General features: G+C 37.3%; 2 protein-coding genes across 2 annotated transcripts in view; both read left to right on the forward strand.

Moving 5' to 3' along the window:
- The window catches only part of LOC144433078 (dapdiamide synthesis protein DdaC-like), a 56,269-nt gene extending 46,052 nt beyond the window's left edge, over positions 1-10,217 (forward strand). The window contains exons 2-5 of the mRNA XM_078121388.1: positions 5,305-5,516; positions 6,040-6,274; positions 9,175-9,350; positions 10,005-10,217. Of these exons, the coding sequence (XP_077977514.1) occupies positions 5,305-5,516; positions 6,040-6,274; positions 9,175-9,350; positions 10,005-10,217 (836 nt within the window). The remainder of the gene's footprint in view (positions 1-5,304; positions 5,517-6,039; positions 6,275-9,174; positions 9,351-10,004) is intronic.
- A 9,319-nt stretch (positions 10,218-19,536) lies between these two features.
- LOC144433079 (dapdiamide synthesis protein DdaC-like) overlaps positions 19,537-21,821 on the forward strand; it is a 5,646-nt gene continuing 3,361 nt past the window's right edge. The window contains exons 1-2 of the mRNA XM_078121389.1: positions 19,537-19,689; positions 20,614-20,683. Coding sequence (XP_077977515.1) covers positions 19,537-19,689; positions 20,614-20,683 — 223 coding nt within the window. The remainder of the gene's footprint in view (positions 19,690-20,613; positions 20,684-21,821) is intronic.

The raw sequence follows: 21,821 nt of genomic DNA on the forward strand, positions 1-21,821 counted from the left end.
ACATGCATCATTGTGTACATTACATCATGTATCTGTCAAACAACCCGTACGACGTCATCAGAATAAGGGCTCCAATTGTTACATAACGTAGATACCACCACCAGACTCATTTTAATCACATCTGAATGTTTGTGTTCGTTTCATCAGCATCGTAAAGGAATGCAATAAAGGATTAATGGAACGAATCATTGTTTGCACATTTCCTCCAAATAAATAAAGTCGTGTTTTGAAACGAAATATCATTTTTAGGGTGCCAACCTCTGACAAAGCAATTAGTGTCTGTACTGACGTTGTGAAACCATCGGTCAGGAATGTCAGCAATAGGATCCTTGTAAGTGTCAGAGTTCACTTTCCTTACATGAGATATACATACGATACATCAGGGATACAGTGTCAATTTCGCCAACTTGAATTACATACACTAGATAGAAAGGCATGGTTTCACATGTCAACAAAACTAACAACTGATATTGCGACATGTCGATTAGGCATCGTCACCTTTCTCGTATAAGATTGTTCGTGAACTTCGTAAATGTATGTTATAAGATATACTAAAGTCAAATGATTTATACTTTTCACTTTTTGAACCAAGGTTTTGCAGAAGGAAGAAAGAGAAGTTGTTTATATCTTGATATTATTGCAAAACAAGGTCACTTGAAGTCATATGTAAGAACAACGATGTGGCCATTTCACATGGATGTCAATGGTCTGTATGCTGTTAATACCGATTATTTACATTGCCCTGAAAACTACTAACGTTCCTAGAGAAAAGTCACCAATTGCGTTTAATATGAACACTATAAACAAATAACTCACTGGGAACGTATGTGACTTTGTTCTGTTGTTTGGTTGTATTGTGTTGTGTGCACTATGACTGTTGCATTGTACCGCATAGTAGCTATGTAGCCATTTTAGGTGGTAAACTGTGGCTACTAGCTGTGACCTTCACTGAGAGGTCAACGGTCGGTATTGTGGTTCAGGCTAGTGATATGATCGTTGTGTAATATGTTATGTTGTATTGTATGCACTCAGACTGTTGCACTTTACCCGATGACAAATCACCGTCATCCACTTTAACCAAGTCTCAGCTAGTCTGTGTCAGACATAAGCTGGTGACAAATCACCGTCATCCATTTTAACCAAGTCTCAGCTAGTCTGTGTCAGACATAAGGCTGGTGACAAATCACCGTCATCCATTTTAACCAAGTCTCAGCTAGTCTGTGTCAGACATAAGCTGGTGACAAATCACCGTCATCCATTTTAACCAAGTCTCAGCTAGTCTGTGTCAGACATAAGCTGGTGACAATTCACCATAAACCATTTTAACCAAGTCTCAGCTAGTCTGTGTCAGACATAAGCTGGTGACAAATCACCGTCATCCATTTTAACCAAGTCTCAGCTAGTCTGTGTCAGACATAAGCTGGTGACAATTCACCATAAACCATTTAACCAAGTCTCAGCTAGTCTGTGTCAGACATAAGCTGGTGACAAATCACCGTCATCCATTTTAACCAAGTCTCAGCTAGTCTGTGTCAGACATAAGCTGGTGACAATTCACCATAAACCATTTAACCAAGTCTCAGCTAGTCTGTGTCAGACATAAGCTGGTGACAAATCATTGTCATCCATTTTAACCAAGTCTCAGCTAGTCTGTGTCAGACATAAGCTGGTGGCAAATCATTGTCATCCATTTTAACCAAGTCCCTGCTAGTCTGGGTCAGACATAAGCTGGTGACAAATCATTGTCATCCATTTTAACCAAGTCTCAGCTAGTCTGTGTCAGACATAAGCTGGTGACAAATCACCGTCAACCATTTAACCAAGTCTCAGCTAGTCTGTGTCATACATAAGCTGGTGGCAAATCGCCGTCATCCATTTCAACCAGGTAACATTTGTTATACACACAATGTTGTACTGTACCTCGTGGTACCTATGTAGGTTTTTTAATTTGGCAATCTTTATCAGTTATGTGATCTCCAAAGGTCAGTATGTGTGTTTCAGTTTCGGGATGTAATTGTCTTGGTTGCATTAGTATTTTGAAATTTCCCTGTATAGTATAGTATAGTATATATAAATATCTCAAGAGAGCTAATATGCATTCTAAGTCAGTCCAGTGGATAGCTATATGACACATGACTGCCTTGCTTGTGTAACTATATTCTTGAAAAAATAGGGAAGTACGTGTGCTCTACTGAATTTGAGAAAAACGCATATATATACTCAAATTCTCAAAAGTATGGAAGCATTCTTCTCCGCAAACAGAATCATCGTTACATAATAGTATTCCAATTCGACTTGAAAGAGTTTGTTTTTCACTCGTCAATACCAAACGTCTTGATATGCTGTAAGTATTGCCATTTTACCGATTATTTACATGTCATGAATTTCAGCAGTCATCATTTATTGTTTTCTATTTCTTATAGACATTGATGAGCAAGCTTAAGGATATGCTACTCGTTAGAGAACTATGTAGAAATGCCCAATAGAGCTTGACAACAGTTCCGAAGTGCAGACCAAGTACGACAAAGAGAAGGAATAAACATTTTGTTTTTTATCTTGCTTAACCAATGTCTGCGTCACACACAAGCTAATCACATTGTCATCCATCCTCCTTACCGAATCTTGGCATACATGTATCATGCACGCAGCTTATTCTTCCGATGATGTCTAGTGTCTCTTTCGTCTCTGTCATGATCATGTGACATGACGGGTAGAGGGACAGCTAGTATAATGTAATGCTCCTCTTTGATTTGTCAACATTTTATAAAAGATTGTGTTATTAAAAACAGTATTGCGTACCAACATGGATAAAATGTATATGTCTTCATTGTTACAGCCATATGTAACACATTGATATTTATATTTTTACAAAGACAGTTACGAAATTTGACTAAATTGAATTTAAATGTCAGGTCAGCCAGTTAGCCGCGACATTACACAGTTCATGTTATCCGATAATCGATATCATCGATAATATCATCTAAATGTCTAACATTTTGAATAACCTCGACAAAGATGAGGACAGGTCTTCTCTGACAAAGAGTTTTTATCGGATATAATCGATAACATTGTCTAAAAATCAGACATTTTGAATAACTTGGACCTTAGACAAAGATATTGAGGGAGAGCTTTCCTCGACGAAGCGTTTCTATCAGATAATATTAGCTAAAAGGCTAACATTTTAATACCTTTTGACTACTCAGCTTTCCCCGACCGACGAATAGTTTAAAGAATGTAACTTTTTGAATGACTTGGACAAAGATGAGGGATGGCCTTCTTCGACAAACAGTTCTTATCCGATAATATCACCCGATAAAATCTAACATTTTGAATAACTTAGACTACCCAGAAGACAAAGGGTTTTTCCCGACGTGGTTTTCTGTAACTATCATAAAATATTAGATATTTAGACGGTAATCCGGTAATAACATTTTGTGCAATGTCGCGCTTTCATGAGTTCAGCATTCCCGGGAATTTCTTTATCTCATAAGTTGTGATATAGAGAATACAAATATTCAGTGAATAATCAAAACGATGTTTTTCGATTTTTACTCGCATCCTAAACTTCCAGTCTACTTCTGTGTTTATGCCGACAGCTGTTTTGTGTATAACATTCATCACTGGGAAATCGTTTTGAAAATAACATGAGTTCTATGTGTGGTCGTATGTACGTATGTGCAATGCATTCAATATCTATAAGGCCATAGGATCATGTTCGAAAAGAGTAAAGCCGTCTGGCAAATATAGACTTTTAAAGTGGTCGTAAACCATCACTTATATTGACACCAAGGGACTTTTTAAAAGATCAAAATATGCAAATGTGGAAAGGGGCTAACATTATTTTCTGAAATCGTTACTAGAGGGCGCTACACCAGTGGAAATGTTTCTTAATTTCCTTGGGATTGTAAGACAGTTATTGGTGGCGCTGTTTTAGTAGGAAAAATAAATGAGATCGTTTCGTTTCTCTCCGACGGCTATCCAGTTCACCGCTGATGGCTCGCTTCGTGGCTGAGATTTGAACAACCAACATGAGTGGTCGCCATGACCCAAAAATAAAACAATCGGATTTTACACTGACAAAGTTTTGCTTATATTTATATTTTACATAATTTATTTATGTTGGCTGTGTGTGTTAACAATTACATAAAGTTAGAAATATCATTTTTACTGTTGTGTTTGACACTAAAACATCGTACGTGATAGGCAATCCATTAAGACATTTGGTCATGGACATTATGACCATGAATTTAGGAAATGAAACATCTGACATGGTAAATTTGGAACATGCATTTGTGTGATAGCAAACGTGGTTGAAAAAATATATTGGTATACATTGATATAATTTGCACCCTACATGTGTACATGTACATGTCCATAAATGTGACATACGGAATATGGCATGAGGTATATGAGCCAATACGATTTAGTTTTTATACCTATATTTACTTCATTACGAATCCTGGAATATTCAAAGTATCTTAGTGGATATATGCCATAGGTATTCTCCGCTATATACACATATAAATATGAATGCCGGTATGGTATACTAATTCATATCAAAATATGGACGTATGGAAACGATATTCTTAGCTGTTTAAGCAATATTCGCATTTTGGAATACTAAGATGAGAATTCCTAAGTATTCACATTATCATATTTGGTATGCTCAAAATATCCTCTGTCATCTTCAGATGTAAATATTGGTGTTAGTATTGTCTATGATATTCATATCAAAATATTATACATATCGTAATATGTCAACCATATTCATATCAACATACTACATATGTCGTCATATTCCAAGCAATTCTTATCTGAATACTATTAACTGAGAATTTGTCGGAATATTGTCAGAATACATGGCGTATGGGTTAGGTATGCCCATCAACATATGTTAGAATATGATGGATTTGGTGCAGTGACTCTCGCTGTCTGTCTGTCTGTCTGTCCCTCTCTCCCCCTCTCTCCTTCTCTCTCTCTCTCTCCCCCTCTCTCCTTCTCTCTCTCTCCTCTCTCTCTCTCCCCTCTCTCCTTCTCTCTCTCTCTCTCTCTCTCTCTCTCTCTCTCTCTCTCTCTCTCTCTCTCTCTCTCTCTCTCTCTCTCTCCCCCCCTCTCTCCTTCTCTCTCTCTCCCCCTCTCTCCTTCTCTCTCTCTCTCTCTCTCTCTCTCTCTCTCTCTCTCTCTCTCTCTCTCTCTCTCTCTCTCTCTCTCTCTCTCTCTCTCTCTCTCTCTCTCTCTCTCTCTCTCTCTCTCTCTCTCTCTCTCTCAAAATGTACTTTATCATCTGATTTATTCACCCGACAGGTGCTATTCTATTCCGAGGACTACCATTATACACAGCTATGGATTTCAATACGTTTATTGTTAACATGGGCTACCCAAGTCTTTCATACCAGGGTGGTGCTGCGTTAAGAGATAAAGTTGCCAGTGATGTAATGACAGCTAGTGATGAACCATTGGAATTGTCAATGGATTTACATACAGAGATGTCTTATTTGCCGCACTGGCCTTCTAAGGTAATGTTTTAATATCGGGCGAATTACATTATAGGTGAAACCATTCAAAAGGAAAATATGTTGTTTTTTCGTACTTGTGTATTCTGGAGAGTTGTTTATTAAATAAGCAGGGACAATATCACAATTTAGTCCTGCTCGAGGGTTGGCACTCTTTACCAGAATTTTGAGGGTTCCGAATGCGAGGGCATTTTCAACATTTTCAGAAAGAGTGCCAGCCCGAGGGAAGGCATTAAAGTTTGATATTGCCCGAGCGCATGTGTTATTATAAGTTTATTATAAGTACACTGTCCTCCCATTCGTCCAATCATTTTTATGTCTACTTATCTTTTATTATCGTTCATCATCGATAGCATGATGCGCAGAAGAGATGCAAAAAAGAGAGATAGACGTATGGCTTTTAATTTGTTAGTACTCGTCTTCGACTCGAAGCACCATTACCCCTTTATGTCACTCACGTTTTCCCGGGCTGATCCAAGAAATATTGGAGTGGATAACATTTAATTATTGACTTCTTGTTAAATAGGTCGTGTTCTTCTGTGTACAACCACCTGAGGAAAACAACGGCGGTGAGACACCAATTGCTAAGTTTGATGGCGTACTCGAAGAACTCGACCCAAAGTTGCTGGAAAAGCTAAAGAGAAAGGGTGTTCGATATTACAGAAACATAGGTGACAGATCAGACAATAAGTATGTGTCCTGGCAGCATACATTCCACACGAACGACAGGAAGGAAGTAGAAAGATTTTGTCGAGAGCAAGGTACGTAGAATAATTACACCTCCAGACACACAATTACAGTTACAATTTAATTCAATACTACAAGCACTTACATCTAATAGTAGTGTGCACCTTGAAAAACAAGTGTTTTTTGTTTTTTCAGTTTCACGGAAACTCCAACCAGTCAAGAGATACGAAATGTCAGGGAATGGGCACTACTATGGCGTGGAGGGGAGGGGGGGGGGGTATATAATTTTGGATCCCTTTGCACACTTAACAAAACGAATGCCCCAACCTCCAACCCTGCTAAACTCTACAGGGAGATTCCTTTATGTAGAATTGTATGTTACACCCATCCTATACACAAACTATAGATGTACAATTGTATGATACATCCCTACATGATATTAAAGTAGTATGGCTGCTGATGCAGAGGGGTGGAGGAGGATGTTCTAGCCCACACTAACTTTTTGGGCTTCCCTGAGACAGCTGAATTGGGTTATGGGTTAGGTTGATTCTGTCTTCGTCCATCACCTCTTCTATTTTCATCTTCTTTTCTGAAATCGGCATTCGAAATAGATACGTTGATATTTGATATGCATGTTCCTTAGGGTGGGGGAAAGGCGATTTACGACTTCTCTAAAATCACGGTCGGATTGCTGTGATATTTGGTGTACATTTACCTTGAATAACTCTAGTCATTTGTTCGTATCCAGTTGATATGAATCATTTTCTATCTTAGCAAATGTTGTGGGTATTTTGGTCAAAACAAACCATGCCGATAGCAACAACCAACTAGTACTTCATAGTGCAAAGATGACAACATTGTTAGGTAGGCAAGTGAACAGATATTAAAAATGTATGCAATTATACCTAGCAACAAGACCATGTTGATAACAACAGTCAAATTCCGATGTAAATGTTGCAAAGATAAAGAAATGGGTGGGTAAGTGAATAAACATTCAAAAAATTCATGCATATATGTATAACAAAATGACCACGCACATAGCAACAATCAAATGATGGGAAATATTTTAAAGGTAAATACAGTGATTGATAGGCAAGTGAATAAACATTTTAAAAATGCATGCAAATACACATAGCAACAAGACCACGCCCATAGCAATAACCAAATGATGGTATATATTGCAAAGGTTGGATCGGTAGGCATAAGGATGAACATTTAAAAAAGGATCCCATGTTTGCCTAGCGACAAGACTACACCCATGACAATTCAATAGAAAAATATTGTGTATATTGCAAAGACAGCCACAGGATTGGTTAGACACACGGATAAACAAAAGAAATCATCCCATGTTTAGCCTAACAACAAGATCACATCCAGAGCAACAACCAAAATGACGGTGGTAAATATTGCAAAGATAACAGGAATAGTTAGTTAGGCATATTTTTGTGAATTGCATACAATCTTCCAGTCCCTGAAGCTAAGAAACTGCACAGAGCAACACTAAAATATGGTATGGGTAACAACAACGACGATGGTCTGGCATGTGGGATAAACAACGTTTTGACAGGAGTCACAAACTTCCCAGTTGTGCTGCAAAGCCATTGGCGCACTTTTGCTTTGTGTTGCATTGTTTGTGTTTGTGTTTGTGTTTGTGTTTGTGTTTGTGTTTGTGTTTGTGTTTGTGTTTGTGTCTGTGTTTGTGTTTGTTTGTTTGTTTGTTTGTTTGTTTGTGTGTGTGTTTGTTAGCTTGCTTGCTTGTTTGTTTGTGTGTGTTTGTGTTTGTTTGTGTTTGTTTGTGTGTTTGTTTGTCTGTTTGTTCGTTTGTTTTGTTTGTGTTTGTTGTGTGTGTGTGTGTGTGTGTGTGTGTGTGTTTGTGTTTGTGTTTGTGTTTGTGTTATGGTGTAGTTTGGAATCAAGTACGCCCTTTAACTAGACATAAATATACTACTTTACCATACAGAACGACAACCATAGCAGATAATAACTTTGACTGCTCATAGAATGTAGAAAGTTGATTTTTTTTTAAACCATAAGCTAGTAATAATGGGAGAAATATTTTGCAGGGTAGTTTTTGATTTTAGCTGGTTTTATAGGTGATATTATAACCGAGAATGAAAAACACCAAACCTCTATGATCAATCTTAATTACATTGTATTATAATGTATCATTTCTAGACAATGTTCAACTAATACCTCATCACATTTGAAATTCATCTAGTCCATCACATACACACACAATTGGAGCTATATTGATCGTATTGAAAATAAGGACATTTCGGACATTTTTATAGAAATACAAAATATCAAACCACACACACCCCACACAATGGAATACATGTATGCTTATATAATTATGTTTTACGTGTTAATTGTACTAATTACCTAATCAACACTTGTTCAACATGTAATTTAAAATATCAAGGAACGAATTGAATGATGAAAGTTTCAATACATTATTATGTTTGCATTGTTTAGTTTTCTGTAACAAACGTTAGTCCAACCCTCCCTGTCTGTCTGTCTGTCTGTCTGTCTGTCTGTCTGTCTGTCTGTCTGTCTGTCTGTCTGTATGTCTGTCTGTATGTTTGCCTGTCTTTATGTCTGTCTTTATGTATGTATGTATGTATGTATGTATGTATGTATGTATGTATGTATGTATGCATGCATGTATGTATGTATGTATGTATGTATGTATGTATGTATGTATGTATGTATGTATGTATATCTGACTCACTGGCTCTCTGGTTCCCAATTATACAGCTGGGTTGATAATAATCATGGTTCAAATCTTGCCCGATTACAAGAATTTTAGCAATTCAGAAAAAAAAAAACCAATGGTGAGGCTTAGACCTGCAACGTGCAGATCGCAATTCGACCATCGCATCATCGCACATAACTCAAAAAAAAAATCGAATGAGAGGAGGCCTAGTCTATTATTAACATAAATGATAAATCAAATTTTATATATCAATTGCAGGGTACGAAGTTACATGGAATGACGATAACTCTATAACTTTATATGTGACATTGCCAGCAACTATTAATCATCCTACTACTGGTGAAGAGCTTTGGTTTAATCAAATTACTAGTAGCCATTCAAGTTACTATAAAGTTCATCCTGCATTTATGAATGAAGAAAAGGAACCCACAAAGGTACGTCATTGGAAAGTGATACATACATACATACATACATACATACATACATACATACATACATACATACATACATACACACTCACACACACACACACACACATACATACATACATACATACATACATACATACATACATACATACATACATACATACATTTCACTATGCATATTACATAGATACATTTCACTATGCCTTGTCTTGTCTTGTCTTGTCCATTACTGTACAAAACGCCAGATGTGGCTATACACGTACAGTTCGTCATGCATCACACTTTCAATTTTTCCCTTATTCCACATTGAGATTGACTGCCTATAGCAGTACTGAACCTAAATACAGTTGTGCTAAAATTGATAGGCAGGCAAATGGGGAGAGAGATCTAGAGGACAGACAAACAGACAAACAGACAAACAGACAGACAGACAGACAGACAGACAGACAGACAGACAGACAGACAGACAGACAGACAGACAGACAGACAGACAGAGTGCGAAATATTACGAGACAAATTTAGACCAGGAGAGGAATAGTTATTCAAAACGTGAATAGACGATATAGTGCAGACACAAACATGACAGAGGACAAGTTTTTATTTAATTTATTAATACGTATCTATCCTTAAAATTACATTTATCATTTTTACCATTTTCAGTATCCCCTTCATACAAGCTATGGTGATGGAGAAGAGTTTACCGACAACGAGATTTCGCACATGCGCATTTTACAATGGAATAAAGCTGTTGGTTTTCAGTGGCAAACTAGTGACGTCCTTGTGGTTGATAACTTAACTACTGCACATGGGCGTATTGGAGCTACGTTCGACTATTCACAGAGAAAAATTCTCGCCAGCTTACTTGACAATTAAATGCTATGAATTATGGTGTATTATAAAATTAAACTACTGATACAAGTTTTACCTTCCGTGATATAACGACGTAGCCAGTCTAATCAACTTAGAATTCATCGTATATATATATACGATATATATAGGTATATTTACTGCAACGGGACTTTTTTTTGACGTCGCTCGAGACAAGTCATGTGATACTGATGTCATACTTACGCGACAGAAGGGACGAGATTGGCCCTTGGGCGAGATTACGTAATATCAACATACGCATATTAATCAAGTTCGCAGATGATTCACCCATTGTTAGTTTACTCCAAGATCATGAAAGCGATCATGAGCCTATAGTTGATGATTTTGTTAATTGGTGTAATACTTTCTTTCCCGAACTGAACATTGATAAGACCACAGACATGTGCATAGATTTAAGGAGAGATGCACCACGACCGAAGGTAAACAGTCATAAAATGTAAAGAAGTGGAGGTAGTAGTGCAGTATAAATATCTGGGTTCAATGTAAATTTTAAATTGAGATGGGAGAATAACACTGATGTAATTTTACGTAAAGGTCAACAACGCTTATTTTTTCAAAGTTGACAAAAATATGTTAATTCTCTTTTATAAATCATTCGTTGATTTTCTATAACGTAGGTGAGTGAAACCACTTTTTGAATAACTGTGTATGTGTATCTGTATACGTGTCAATATAAAGACAGGAGGTTTAGTTCAAGCTGAACCTATTCAGTACAATATGTGCAACCCTAGCTGCAATAATTGTAGCCAGGGTTCTGCCAAGCTTAACTTAAACTTAATTAATATCCATGCTAATTTGCATAATTAATATTCACGAATAAATTAATGGTGCACTCAAAGTACATGGAGTATGATCAAAGTTGCCAATGAAAAAGATAAAACCAATTTTTCTTTCTCTACAGATTTATAACTCTAATCTCAATCTTTGCACATCGATTTGTAGCGTTTGATATGATTTTGAGGGCTTTTCGTCTGTTTTTGTGCCTTTTTTCGTTCCGAATCAAACGCTACAATTCCTCTAACGCAAATGCAAATAAACGGAAGCGATTCAGATCTCAATCGCAAAATTGGGCGGACTTTTCTGCTAAATTACGCCTTACCTGGCAAAATATCGGACATTTCCTAACGCCAGCATTAATTATGGAGCCTTCAAGACCAAAGAAGTGTTCAGATAGAGGTACCCCAATTCCGTCAAAATCGGCAAATGTAGCAAGGCATGCAGCAGTTTGAAACGGGTAGTACGCTGACCCCTCGCTCACGTTTTCAATGTGGTCTCGTCTATTTGCATTTGCATTAGAGGAATTGTAGCGTTTGATTCGGGTTAGACGTCGGAACGAAAATAGGCACGATAAAGCCCTCAAAATCACACCAAACGCTACAATTATTGCAGCTAGTGCAACCCCAATGGGACAAATAATTGGAGTAAAGCTACACCACATATTTTTTGCACCTATAAGATTAAGAATCCTACTGGTAATGTATTTCACAATCATGAAATGCCCAGTGAAGTTATTGTGTGTCGTGATTCGAATTGATTGCAAGAACATTGACCAGTCGGATCGCTAGCCTGCGGAAATGGCCGGCAAGATCAAACGAATTAATTAAACGCCACAGTGAACGCTCACTCACGCTAAACTCAAAGATTTCAAAAGAGCATTTTCGATATTTCTAAGAGAGATACCAGCTCGAAACTTTCACAATATATTTACAATAGTACCGTCTTCATGTGTCGAATTTTTTACGGAGTTTTACCGTAACAGTCTTTAGAAAATGTGATTCTGCTATCACGAGTTCGGATGAAGGACCTATGTTTCACGCACAAAAAAATACGATAAAAAAGTTCAAATTCCGTTTTTACATGTCTTCAAAAACAGAACTGTAAAGTCTCCTGTAGTGGGGGCTCGAAACAACGGAGAAAATCGACGGCGAAATCGACCCTCCGTCACAAGCCTAGCACAAGAAGCGGACGCGTTAACTAGGTCAACCTTGTTATTTTATGACGTCATACGCTGACTCGTTCCAACTGTGGAAATTACAAGTTTATATCTGTTGTCGAGGTTAAAGGGTTAGTGAAAGAAATCGTACCAAAGAAATACTCTTTGATGAACACTTTTACAAAAATAGTCTACTTAATATATATTTGTGTAATCAAATGCGTTACGGTTGTAATTATAAGCTTTATTTAAAATACTACATGAACGAGGTTGTCATGGCCATGCGTTATTATTGCGGGAACCAGTCAGTCCGAGCGATCTTGAAAGGCAGACGGACGGGTCAACCGAAAATTACACAGCTCTTCCCGTGAAACTGGTAAGTGACGGGTAAAAGTGAGATTGCATTTATAAGTGGAGTAACAATAACTGTGATCGGTGTGGAATTTTTGTATCAGTACGAAACGAATGATGTTCTGGTTTTCAAAGCCTGGCATGACTCGAAAGCACACGGTAAAATCCAGTGTTACGTTGTACCATGGATGTATTAGCTCCAATGTACATAATTATTTGAAAACTCAATGCAGTGGTCAATGTTCAAACATTTCTTTCTTGCTGTTCGTATTAGGACATTTGTAACTATTGTAGTTTTGTTTTAGAAAAAGAGAAGCATGTACATTGAATATCCAACAGTTGCTGTTCATGTTGTGTAACTTTGACATTCCAAGTACTCAGGCTGTACATGTAAACCTAACTAATACTTTATAGGTTGCGATTATACGTAAGTGTAAGTGAAAAATTCAAGTGAAAGTGGGTTTAAATGTACTTGTGTATATTAGAATAAGGGAGCTATTGTATTGTGTATTAATGACTGAAATGCTGAGGTCTATTATTATCATCATCATCATCATTATTATATATTATTATTTAATTGTGATTATTTCATTTATTGTAAAACTTTTTTGGGGTGATACACTCGATCACATACATAACAAAATCCAAATAAAACAAAACCATACAAAGTTTAACATTACAAACAACAAAAAATGCATTGAAGAAGGTAGAAGTTATATGATTATTAATATGGGTTTGCTATTTGCCATTGTTCTGATACAATTACAAGTGGTTGCAGTTTAATTGTATTATTTCTCAAAACAAAATTTCAACCTTGTGTGTAACTTGTAATATGTTTATGTTTTTTTTATAGTGAAACATGGCAAGTTTTTCTATTTCAATGGTACTATTGTACCAATCACGAAGATGGGTAAAGCAAATCGTAAGATTATTAAAGTTTTCAAGATTGGCCACAAGGAAATATATACTCAGTCAGACATTTTCTCAGATTTTGATACTTTCAAAATCCTTGTTACAAACCCCATTCTCATTGGATTGGCCAGAGAATGTGTTGGAAGAAATGAACATAGATAGTGATGAAGAGCAGTTAGAGATTATATAATATGTAAATATTGATTTTAAAAATATATATTTAAAAAATAAACAAGTGTTTATAAGTAAAACGTGTATTTCCTTATGTGATATACTTGTGTATGCATTCTGCTTTGGAGTTGCATGTCCTTTTACTTTAGCTCAGCTTGGAATGAAATGTTTGGAAAAAGTCAAAATAACGTGTAAAAACATACCAAGTTCAAGATTGTAACTCAATAAATGACATGAAATTAAAAGATGGAGAAACAACTATTAATCATTGTACCATTACACACTTTTTGATACTTTCAAAATCCTTGTTACAAACCCCATTCTCACCTATAATGGTCACTTTAGTAGTCCCCTTTTAAGTTAAATATCATGTCAAACAGAACAAAATACAGCTATACTAAGTGGAAGTATGCGCAAACATTTGTCCCATGATATATTACTGTGTAAAGGATTGATGAAAAACATGCACAACACTGACTAAGTGTGAGTTTCTCATTTACCCCTCCTGATTCCTATACAGATTGTTGATAAAACTGTTGAAATTGTATAATATAAAAAAGGGAAACTACAACTCGACCATGGACAAATGATATTGACTGTAGATGTAGTATCAGCTGTAAGAAAAGTGTGCAGTAGAATAGAATCCTCAGTAAATGACCAGAGATGACCCCAACGTGGCTGTTACGTAACACCCACCACCACTGAAAACTCATTGATACAGTGTGACCTCTCTGCACTGCTACCTAAAAAGGTTGGACTTGGCCCTCACGCAAACTTAAATGGATTGACATTCATAGGTAATGTAGTTGAAGTGTTCCTCTAACTATATGGGTAGTTTGAAATAGTGGAGTACATGGAAACACTAAAAAGTAATACATTGTTTGGAAATCATGGTGGTGTAACCATACAGGATTTTTTGAATCGACAAGAACCCAGTTACTTAATAGTAATATCACACAAAAAATACATCAATGGAACCCTCTGAATGTCCTTGACAATCTCGTGAAAAAATTACGTTTCTGTAAATTCACCGTGAAATGTTATTAGAGTTTGAAAAAAACACTGACTTGTATGCAAATGAGGCATTCAAAACCAAACGACTGCTTATCTTTGTTTGCTTTGTATGACTCCCTACTGTGCTGACTGCAGGCTAACTATCTGACTGGACCACCTGCGTGGGTTACAAACGTTTTTATACGCGAATATCGTTACATGTCTTGAATCAGCTGCCAACAATTGTATTCCAACTTCAACGTTCAATGGATCTGGTTTCAATGTTATTACCGGATGGAATGAGCATGTGCGTAACTTTCATAATGCTGCTCGGGATGCTTTCAAAGTATGAGTGGTAAATGGCAGACCCAAATCAGGCCCATTGTTTGGTCTCATGTGGAAAACCCGTGCTATATTTAAACATGCCCTTAGATTATGTAAAAGAGATGAGGGTAAAACTAGGGCGGATGCCATGGCCAATAATTTGACATGGGGGGGGGGGGTTCACGTAAGTTTTGGAATTCAGTGCATATTACGATGGGTAGCCATTCCACTCTTCCATCCAGTGTCATGAAAATATAGCAAACATGTGGAAAAAGCATTATGAAAGTCTGTCAAAACAGTTGTGATAAAGCATTTGTTTTGTCCTCGTTTGACAGAGTTGATTTTCACATAGACTCTCTCACAGTCCTCAAAGCTTCGCATAAATAGCTAAAACTTGGGTTGTTTGTATGTATCTACTGCATAATTGTACTCGTATACTAGTATCCCAGTATCCCTAGCCCTGTACTGTGCGCCCCCAGAGATTAATATGGTTGTTGGGATAATGTCGTGTCTTGACATACTCCTGTGCCAAATTGGCTAGGGTTACATGTATTCTACAAATGAAACTCTTTTTATTGTAAAATGGTCATGTTTGTAAAATACAATATACGCAGAGACATGTATAGTTCTGATTGCACTCATGGCTTCATCATACACAAAATTACACCGTCAAGCACGTTGCTTGGTCACGTTGCCACCAGGCTTTTAATACCGGACATAAAGCGTACACAAAAGACGACAAACAAATGTGATTACAGAATGTCATCAATTGTTGTCGCTACTGGGAGACAATGCCAGACCTTGCTTAGGGTGAGGTTTTTTTTTTTTTTGTTTCTCATCTCCAATGGAATAGTCAGGCGGGTCGGGCGGGCGAAATAAAAAAAAAGGGGGGGGCAAGAAAAAAAAATGTATTTTTTCAGTTCTATTCTCTGTCCTTTCTGTCCTGTTAGTCTCTATACAACTTCATTTCTCTTCTCTTTATTGAATTCCTTGTTACAAGTCTCTTTCCTTCATTTTAGCAAGGTTGACAAGTCTGTAGAACAACTTTGTAAGAAGATGATTAAATACTTATCATCCTTATCTGTAGCCATGAACTATTGTGTGATTTTATCAGGAGTACTAATACATTCGTCCTATTAATCAAAGTGGCATGGTGCTAGATGAATTTTCATTTATATAAACCATTACTTCTATGAAACATTTTTCTTCAGTGTGAACTTGTCAAAATAATCCACCAGATAACATGTAAACATTTCTAGAACTCAGAACCCCTTTGGGATTTACTGTTTAAAAGTAATTAAAAGTAATAATGTAAACATCGGAATGTCTTCAAAGGTCATGCATGTCATGGGCCATGAAACGCTATGGAGTCGGTCATTTCCCTGATAATACAACTGATTTAAAGCTAAAAACTGGTCAAGAAATTAGGAATGCAGTATGACTTTTACCAATTTTAAGCATAATTTTGAAAATGATGGAAATATTCTGAGCTATTATTACATTGCAGCAAAATGTACCGCGTGACAGTATTAATTTTGAGCCCTGTCCCTCATCAAACCTCAACGGCTTCTGCCATGATGAAAGACACATGCAGCTCTGACGTAACAAAGGGGTTGGGTGGGTGGGTGGGTGGGTGAGAGGGGGGTGGGTGGTTAGACGGTGGTGTTCTGCCAAGGTTTCCAACAAGTGGGGACACAGGCCCCTTGGTTCCAAAAAGTGGTGTCATTTGACAGGGAGTGGGGTCAATTATTATTGTCTATGAAATATTCATATAAATTATCTCAGACCACAATTGTGAGTATCAATCTGCTAAGACAGTGCTCTATACCGCAGTGGCAAAGCGCAATTATTGCGCTCTGCCACTGCGGTGGAGCACTGTCTTAGCAGATTGATACTCATCGAGTTACATACGCTCCTCCTCCAAGTCGAGCACTCTACTCAACCAGCTACCAGACCCAGAATGGAACAGCCACAAATATATATATATATATATATATATATATATATATATATATATATATATATATATATATATATATATATATATATATATATATATATATATATATAGTCTGATGATCGCACTATGCGTGAAACACCGAGTTACAACCAAGAAAGAGTTCCAGTACTACCAAAACGCTCTGCCACTGCGGTATAGAGCACTGTCTTAGCAGATTGATACTCACCGAGTTATATATATATGATATATTGTTTAGAAAGATTGGACAGCCAGGTAGGCACAATTTTTAATCTGAATATCAATGAATAGCAGTGCTCAAATTTATAATTCCCTTTTTTCAGACAAGGACAAAGAACAACTTCTAAATAAGTCACAGTGAACATATGATTGAATAAAAACTTTGAGAAATCCTAAACTTGTAACCACTTGTTTCATTTTTAAAATTGTTAGTACACTGCTGTGTTTATCATTCCCTCTTCAAATTCATGACATTTTGAAGAAAAAAAATCGCTGACTTTAAAAAGTACCAAATGTGAACGAAAAACTTACAAATAATAGTCAAACAAACTTTAAAATTATTTACTTTTTATTAATTAACCGTTACTGGCTGTATATCATGATTTGGTCCTGCTATATCAAATGACAGCATAGTTACGTACCGTAAACTTGCAATGATACGGAAAGCTGACATTAGGTGTCCTTGAAACTCAGAACTTGGATCTTTAACTAAAACTATCAACAAAGTCAAAGTTGGGATGCTCTGTAAATATTACATTAATTTTTTTCTGATTTGCACAACAAGTTCGTTCTTCATGTCTGACCGCGGGCGCACATGCATCGGCCGTCTATCGTGGCCATGCCTGTGATTACGCATTGATTCAGTGCCCAACATTCACATGTGTCACTAGCACTGTCAACATCATGCAACACGATCCCCTAACACAGCTTTTTCGGAATCAAAATACACATGTACTCATTTAATTTAACCCATCAACAAATGAAAATCACAACCTGTTCCATAAATTTGGTTCACGAAGGCTTCTGAGCTGTGGCAAGGCAGATAGATGTTCCGGTAGCAAGTTCAGTGTTTCACACACGTCAGTGATTAGGTCAGAGGTCACGACAGTGACAGTAGACAAAACACGTGACGAGAGACGTCCATTTCGACGTCTCATCTAATCCCTCTAATGTTTTAATTTGTAGATTAAGTTTATCAAAGTTGATCTTTTTGTGGCATTTTTTATGTTAACAATAGAACTGCGCGTTGTCACTGTATCTTATATGATGTCAACAAAGCTTTCCCTTAAATACGCAGTCAGTATACTTCTTGTGGGATTGACGTCGAGTCAGAGCCTGGCCTGGTCCGGCCGTGGACTTAGATAATTTTGATGTCTGCCGTAAAATGAATGCGCCAAAGCGACGCAAGGTGGGAAAATTATTGCTTCATTTGTAATTTTAGGGGGCCAATGTCGCAAGGTCGTGGCCTCGGCAGAACTGGCCTAAGACGCCATGGGGAACCTTACAATTTTGCTGTGCTCAGGGGTCGGTCGGAAATAAAAAAACTTTTTTTTTTCTGATGTCGGAGCTGCAAATTAGGGTCGGTCGGGAGATGAGAAACAGAAAAATAAAAAGGGCCGCCCTTAGCGTCGCATTACAAACCAGAGATAATCAAATTTAAACGGAATGCCTCCCATAAGAGCAAAACCGTAGATTTTTGAGCCGTGCACATTCTTGGAATGTAAAATTCTTACCTATAGGTAATAATACATAATGTACCACTTAATTGGAGAATTAATGATACGAAACTGTATGAAGTTTGAAGTTTACATAGTTAACATATTGACTAATTATCAAAAAATCATTAATTATGCAAAATACCTAATACAATTAAAAATGATACCAACAGGCATTAGAGTACATGTGTGCTTTCTCATGGCTGACGTATGTGCTAAATGATATGGAATTTGAAGCGTGCTATATAGTTTAATTGGTGTAGATCATTAAATGATTCAAATTAAACCAGTCTCTTACTCTGGCTGTCTCGGTCTCTCTGTCTCTGTCTCTGTCTCTGTCTCTGTCTCTGTCTCAGGCTGTTTGTCTGTATTTCTGTGTCTGCCCCCCTGCCTGTCTACACGTCTTTTTCTGTGAGTCTGCCTGCCTGTCTGTCTGTCTGTCTGTCTGTCTGTCTGTCTGTCTGTCTCCCCCCTCTCTGTCTCTCCCTGTCTGTCTGTCTGTCTGTCTGTCTGTCTGTCTGTCTGTCTGCCTGCCTGCCCGTCTGTCTGTCTGTTTGTCTTTCTTTGTCTGCCTCCCTGCCTGCCTGCCTGTCTACATGTCTTTTTCTGTGAGTCTGTGAGTCTGTCTGTCTGTCTGTCTGTCTGTCTGTCTGTCTGCCTGCCTGCCTGTGTCTCCCATTCTCTGTCTCTCCTCTCTCTCTGTCTCTCCTCTCTCTGTCCTTCTCTCTCTCTCTCTCTCTCTCTCTCTCTCTCTCTCTCTCTCTCTCTCTCTCTCTAGATCTCTCTCTCTCTCTCTCTCTCTCTCTCTCTCTCTCTCTCTCTCTCAAAATGTATTTTATCACATGATTTATTCACTTGACAGGTGCTATTCTATTCCGAGGACTACCATTATACACAGCTATGGATTTCAATACGTTTATTGTTAACATGGGCTACCCAAGTCTTTCATACGTATACCAGGGTGGTACTGCGTTAAGAGATAAAGTTGCCAGTGATGTAATGACAACTAGTGATGAACCTTTGGAATTGTCAATGGATTTACATACAGAGATGTCTTATTTGCCGCACTGGCCTTCTAAGGTAATGTTTTAACGTCGATCGATTACAAAGTGACACCACTCAAAAGGAAAATATGTTTTCTTTCTTATTTTTTTTTTATTCTGGAGAGTTGTTTATCAAATAAGCAGGGTCGCTCAGGATTTAGTTCATGTACGAGGGTTGGCACTCTTTACCAAAATGTTGATGGTTCCCAATGGGAGGGAGTTATCAAAATTTAGGGAAAGAGTGCCAGCCCGTGAGAAGACATTAAAGTTTGATATTGCCCGAGAACATATGTCATGAGAAGATTATTAAACTGTCCCCCATTCGTCCAATCATTCTTATGGCCATCTATAGTTCATCATCATTGTTCATCATCGACAGAATAGTGCGCAGAATAGATGCGAAATGGTCGAAGTAAGCTTTGGACCAGCGGGCAATAGTGCTGGGCAAAAGTGTCTGCACACGCGAGCAATGTTACTTCGTAGGCAATAGTCTATTTAAGGAAGGTCATGTGATTCGATTCTGACCAATGACGGCTTATGTATAAAGAACGTTGATATTTAATGAACAAGTTTACATCACTTACATTACGCGCGATTGTTATTAGAGGGTAATAAGGACTTAGAAGTTACGAATATTTAAAGGTGTGAGATCAATAGTTCAATGTAGGATAAAAACTAAATTCTTATACTTAGGTCTCAGCCCCCCCCCCCCCCATCCCCTCGACTCCTTCTAACTAAATTGACCAAAATTGAAAATAGCTCGATATCGCCCCTTATGTTCTACAACTTCATGTGTATATCGACAGACTCCCATAAGGCAACGCGTTCCCTAATCCGTCTATCCATTTTGCGATAATGACAGAAAAGAACTCATTTGCAGAATACTAAGCGAATGGTTATTTTGTCTCACCATGCGACATTCAAGTGACTATGACATAATGTTTTGGTACAATTTTCGAAGCTGGAGATAGGAAGTTCAGTTGAGTATCTACATGTAGTTCTCATTAGGAATGAAATTGGTGGTGTGACCGGCAAGTGAAATGGTCCTCAACTGATAAGATAACACTAAATGTGACAACGAGTGAGTGAATCATGACCTTAACGTGATTTGCATGGACCAGTGACCCATAGTGACCTTAATTTGCATATACTTGTAATACTTGTTTTCTGTTTTCCCTAGGGGACTATTACGATAGTAGTGTTAGATTTCTACCCTACATAGTCATCTGTCATGACTATATGAAAACATACACATTTGCCAGAGACTATGATGTGTTATAAAATGCTTCTGGCTTGACCTTATCCGGGCACTAGTAGACTTCATAGCACACCTTTCAGCCTCGGAAATAGTTGCTTAACACCAGCCCTCGTGGCAAGAGACATCGACTATCACCCTCACAGCCAGGCAATAAGTGTATAAAGGTTCACTGCTAACCCCAACTATATAAATATTCCCTTGTGACTCATAACATTCTTTAATTTTTTGAGATTAATTTGCGAGATAAAACATGTGATAAAACATTTCGCAAAGTCATAGAGGAATAGTGCGATATCACTTGTTTTCATGTTTACAAGTAAACTAAAGCCATGACTACACAACGCACACACACACACACACACACACACACACACACACACACACACAGAAATTCACACCCGTGTATACTTATTCTTTTCATTTGTAAATCCCAATAAAATTTTTGTAAATCCAAATAATAGAAGGCAGACAGACAGACAGACAGAGGAAAAGGGAAGGAAGGAAGGAAATTCAAGAAAAGCACTACCAACACTTCAAACTATAAATTGTTTCATTAAAATTAAAATCAATATTGGTTGCGAATGTTTCTTAGCCAGTCAAAGGCTAAATCAAGTATGAATTCATTTATTCATTCAGGGTTTTCTAGATGCGCAGTTGTTCAGTATTTTTATTTCAGATAAAAGAATAAATTATCAATATTTTATATATTATCATTAATATAATATTCTACCGTACGCCAATATTGCCAATAATTTTGCACCATAACGTATTAAAAAAGTAAAATGAATTAATTGACAGTTAAATGAAACAATATTTGTTTATAATATGGAGGTGTGTAATGCCCAGGTATAAAGTATGTGTAAAACTTTTTTAAGGTATCACGTAGCTAAGATCTGTGAGGTTCGACCTCA

This window comes from Glandiceps talaboti, chromosome 3 (genome assembly GCF_964340395.1).
Source record: "Glandiceps talaboti chromosome 3, keGlaTala1.1, whole genome shotgun sequence".
In the NCBI taxonomy this organism is placed as follows: domain Eukaryota; kingdom Metazoa; phylum Hemichordata; class Enteropneusta; family Spengelidae; genus Glandiceps; species Glandiceps talaboti.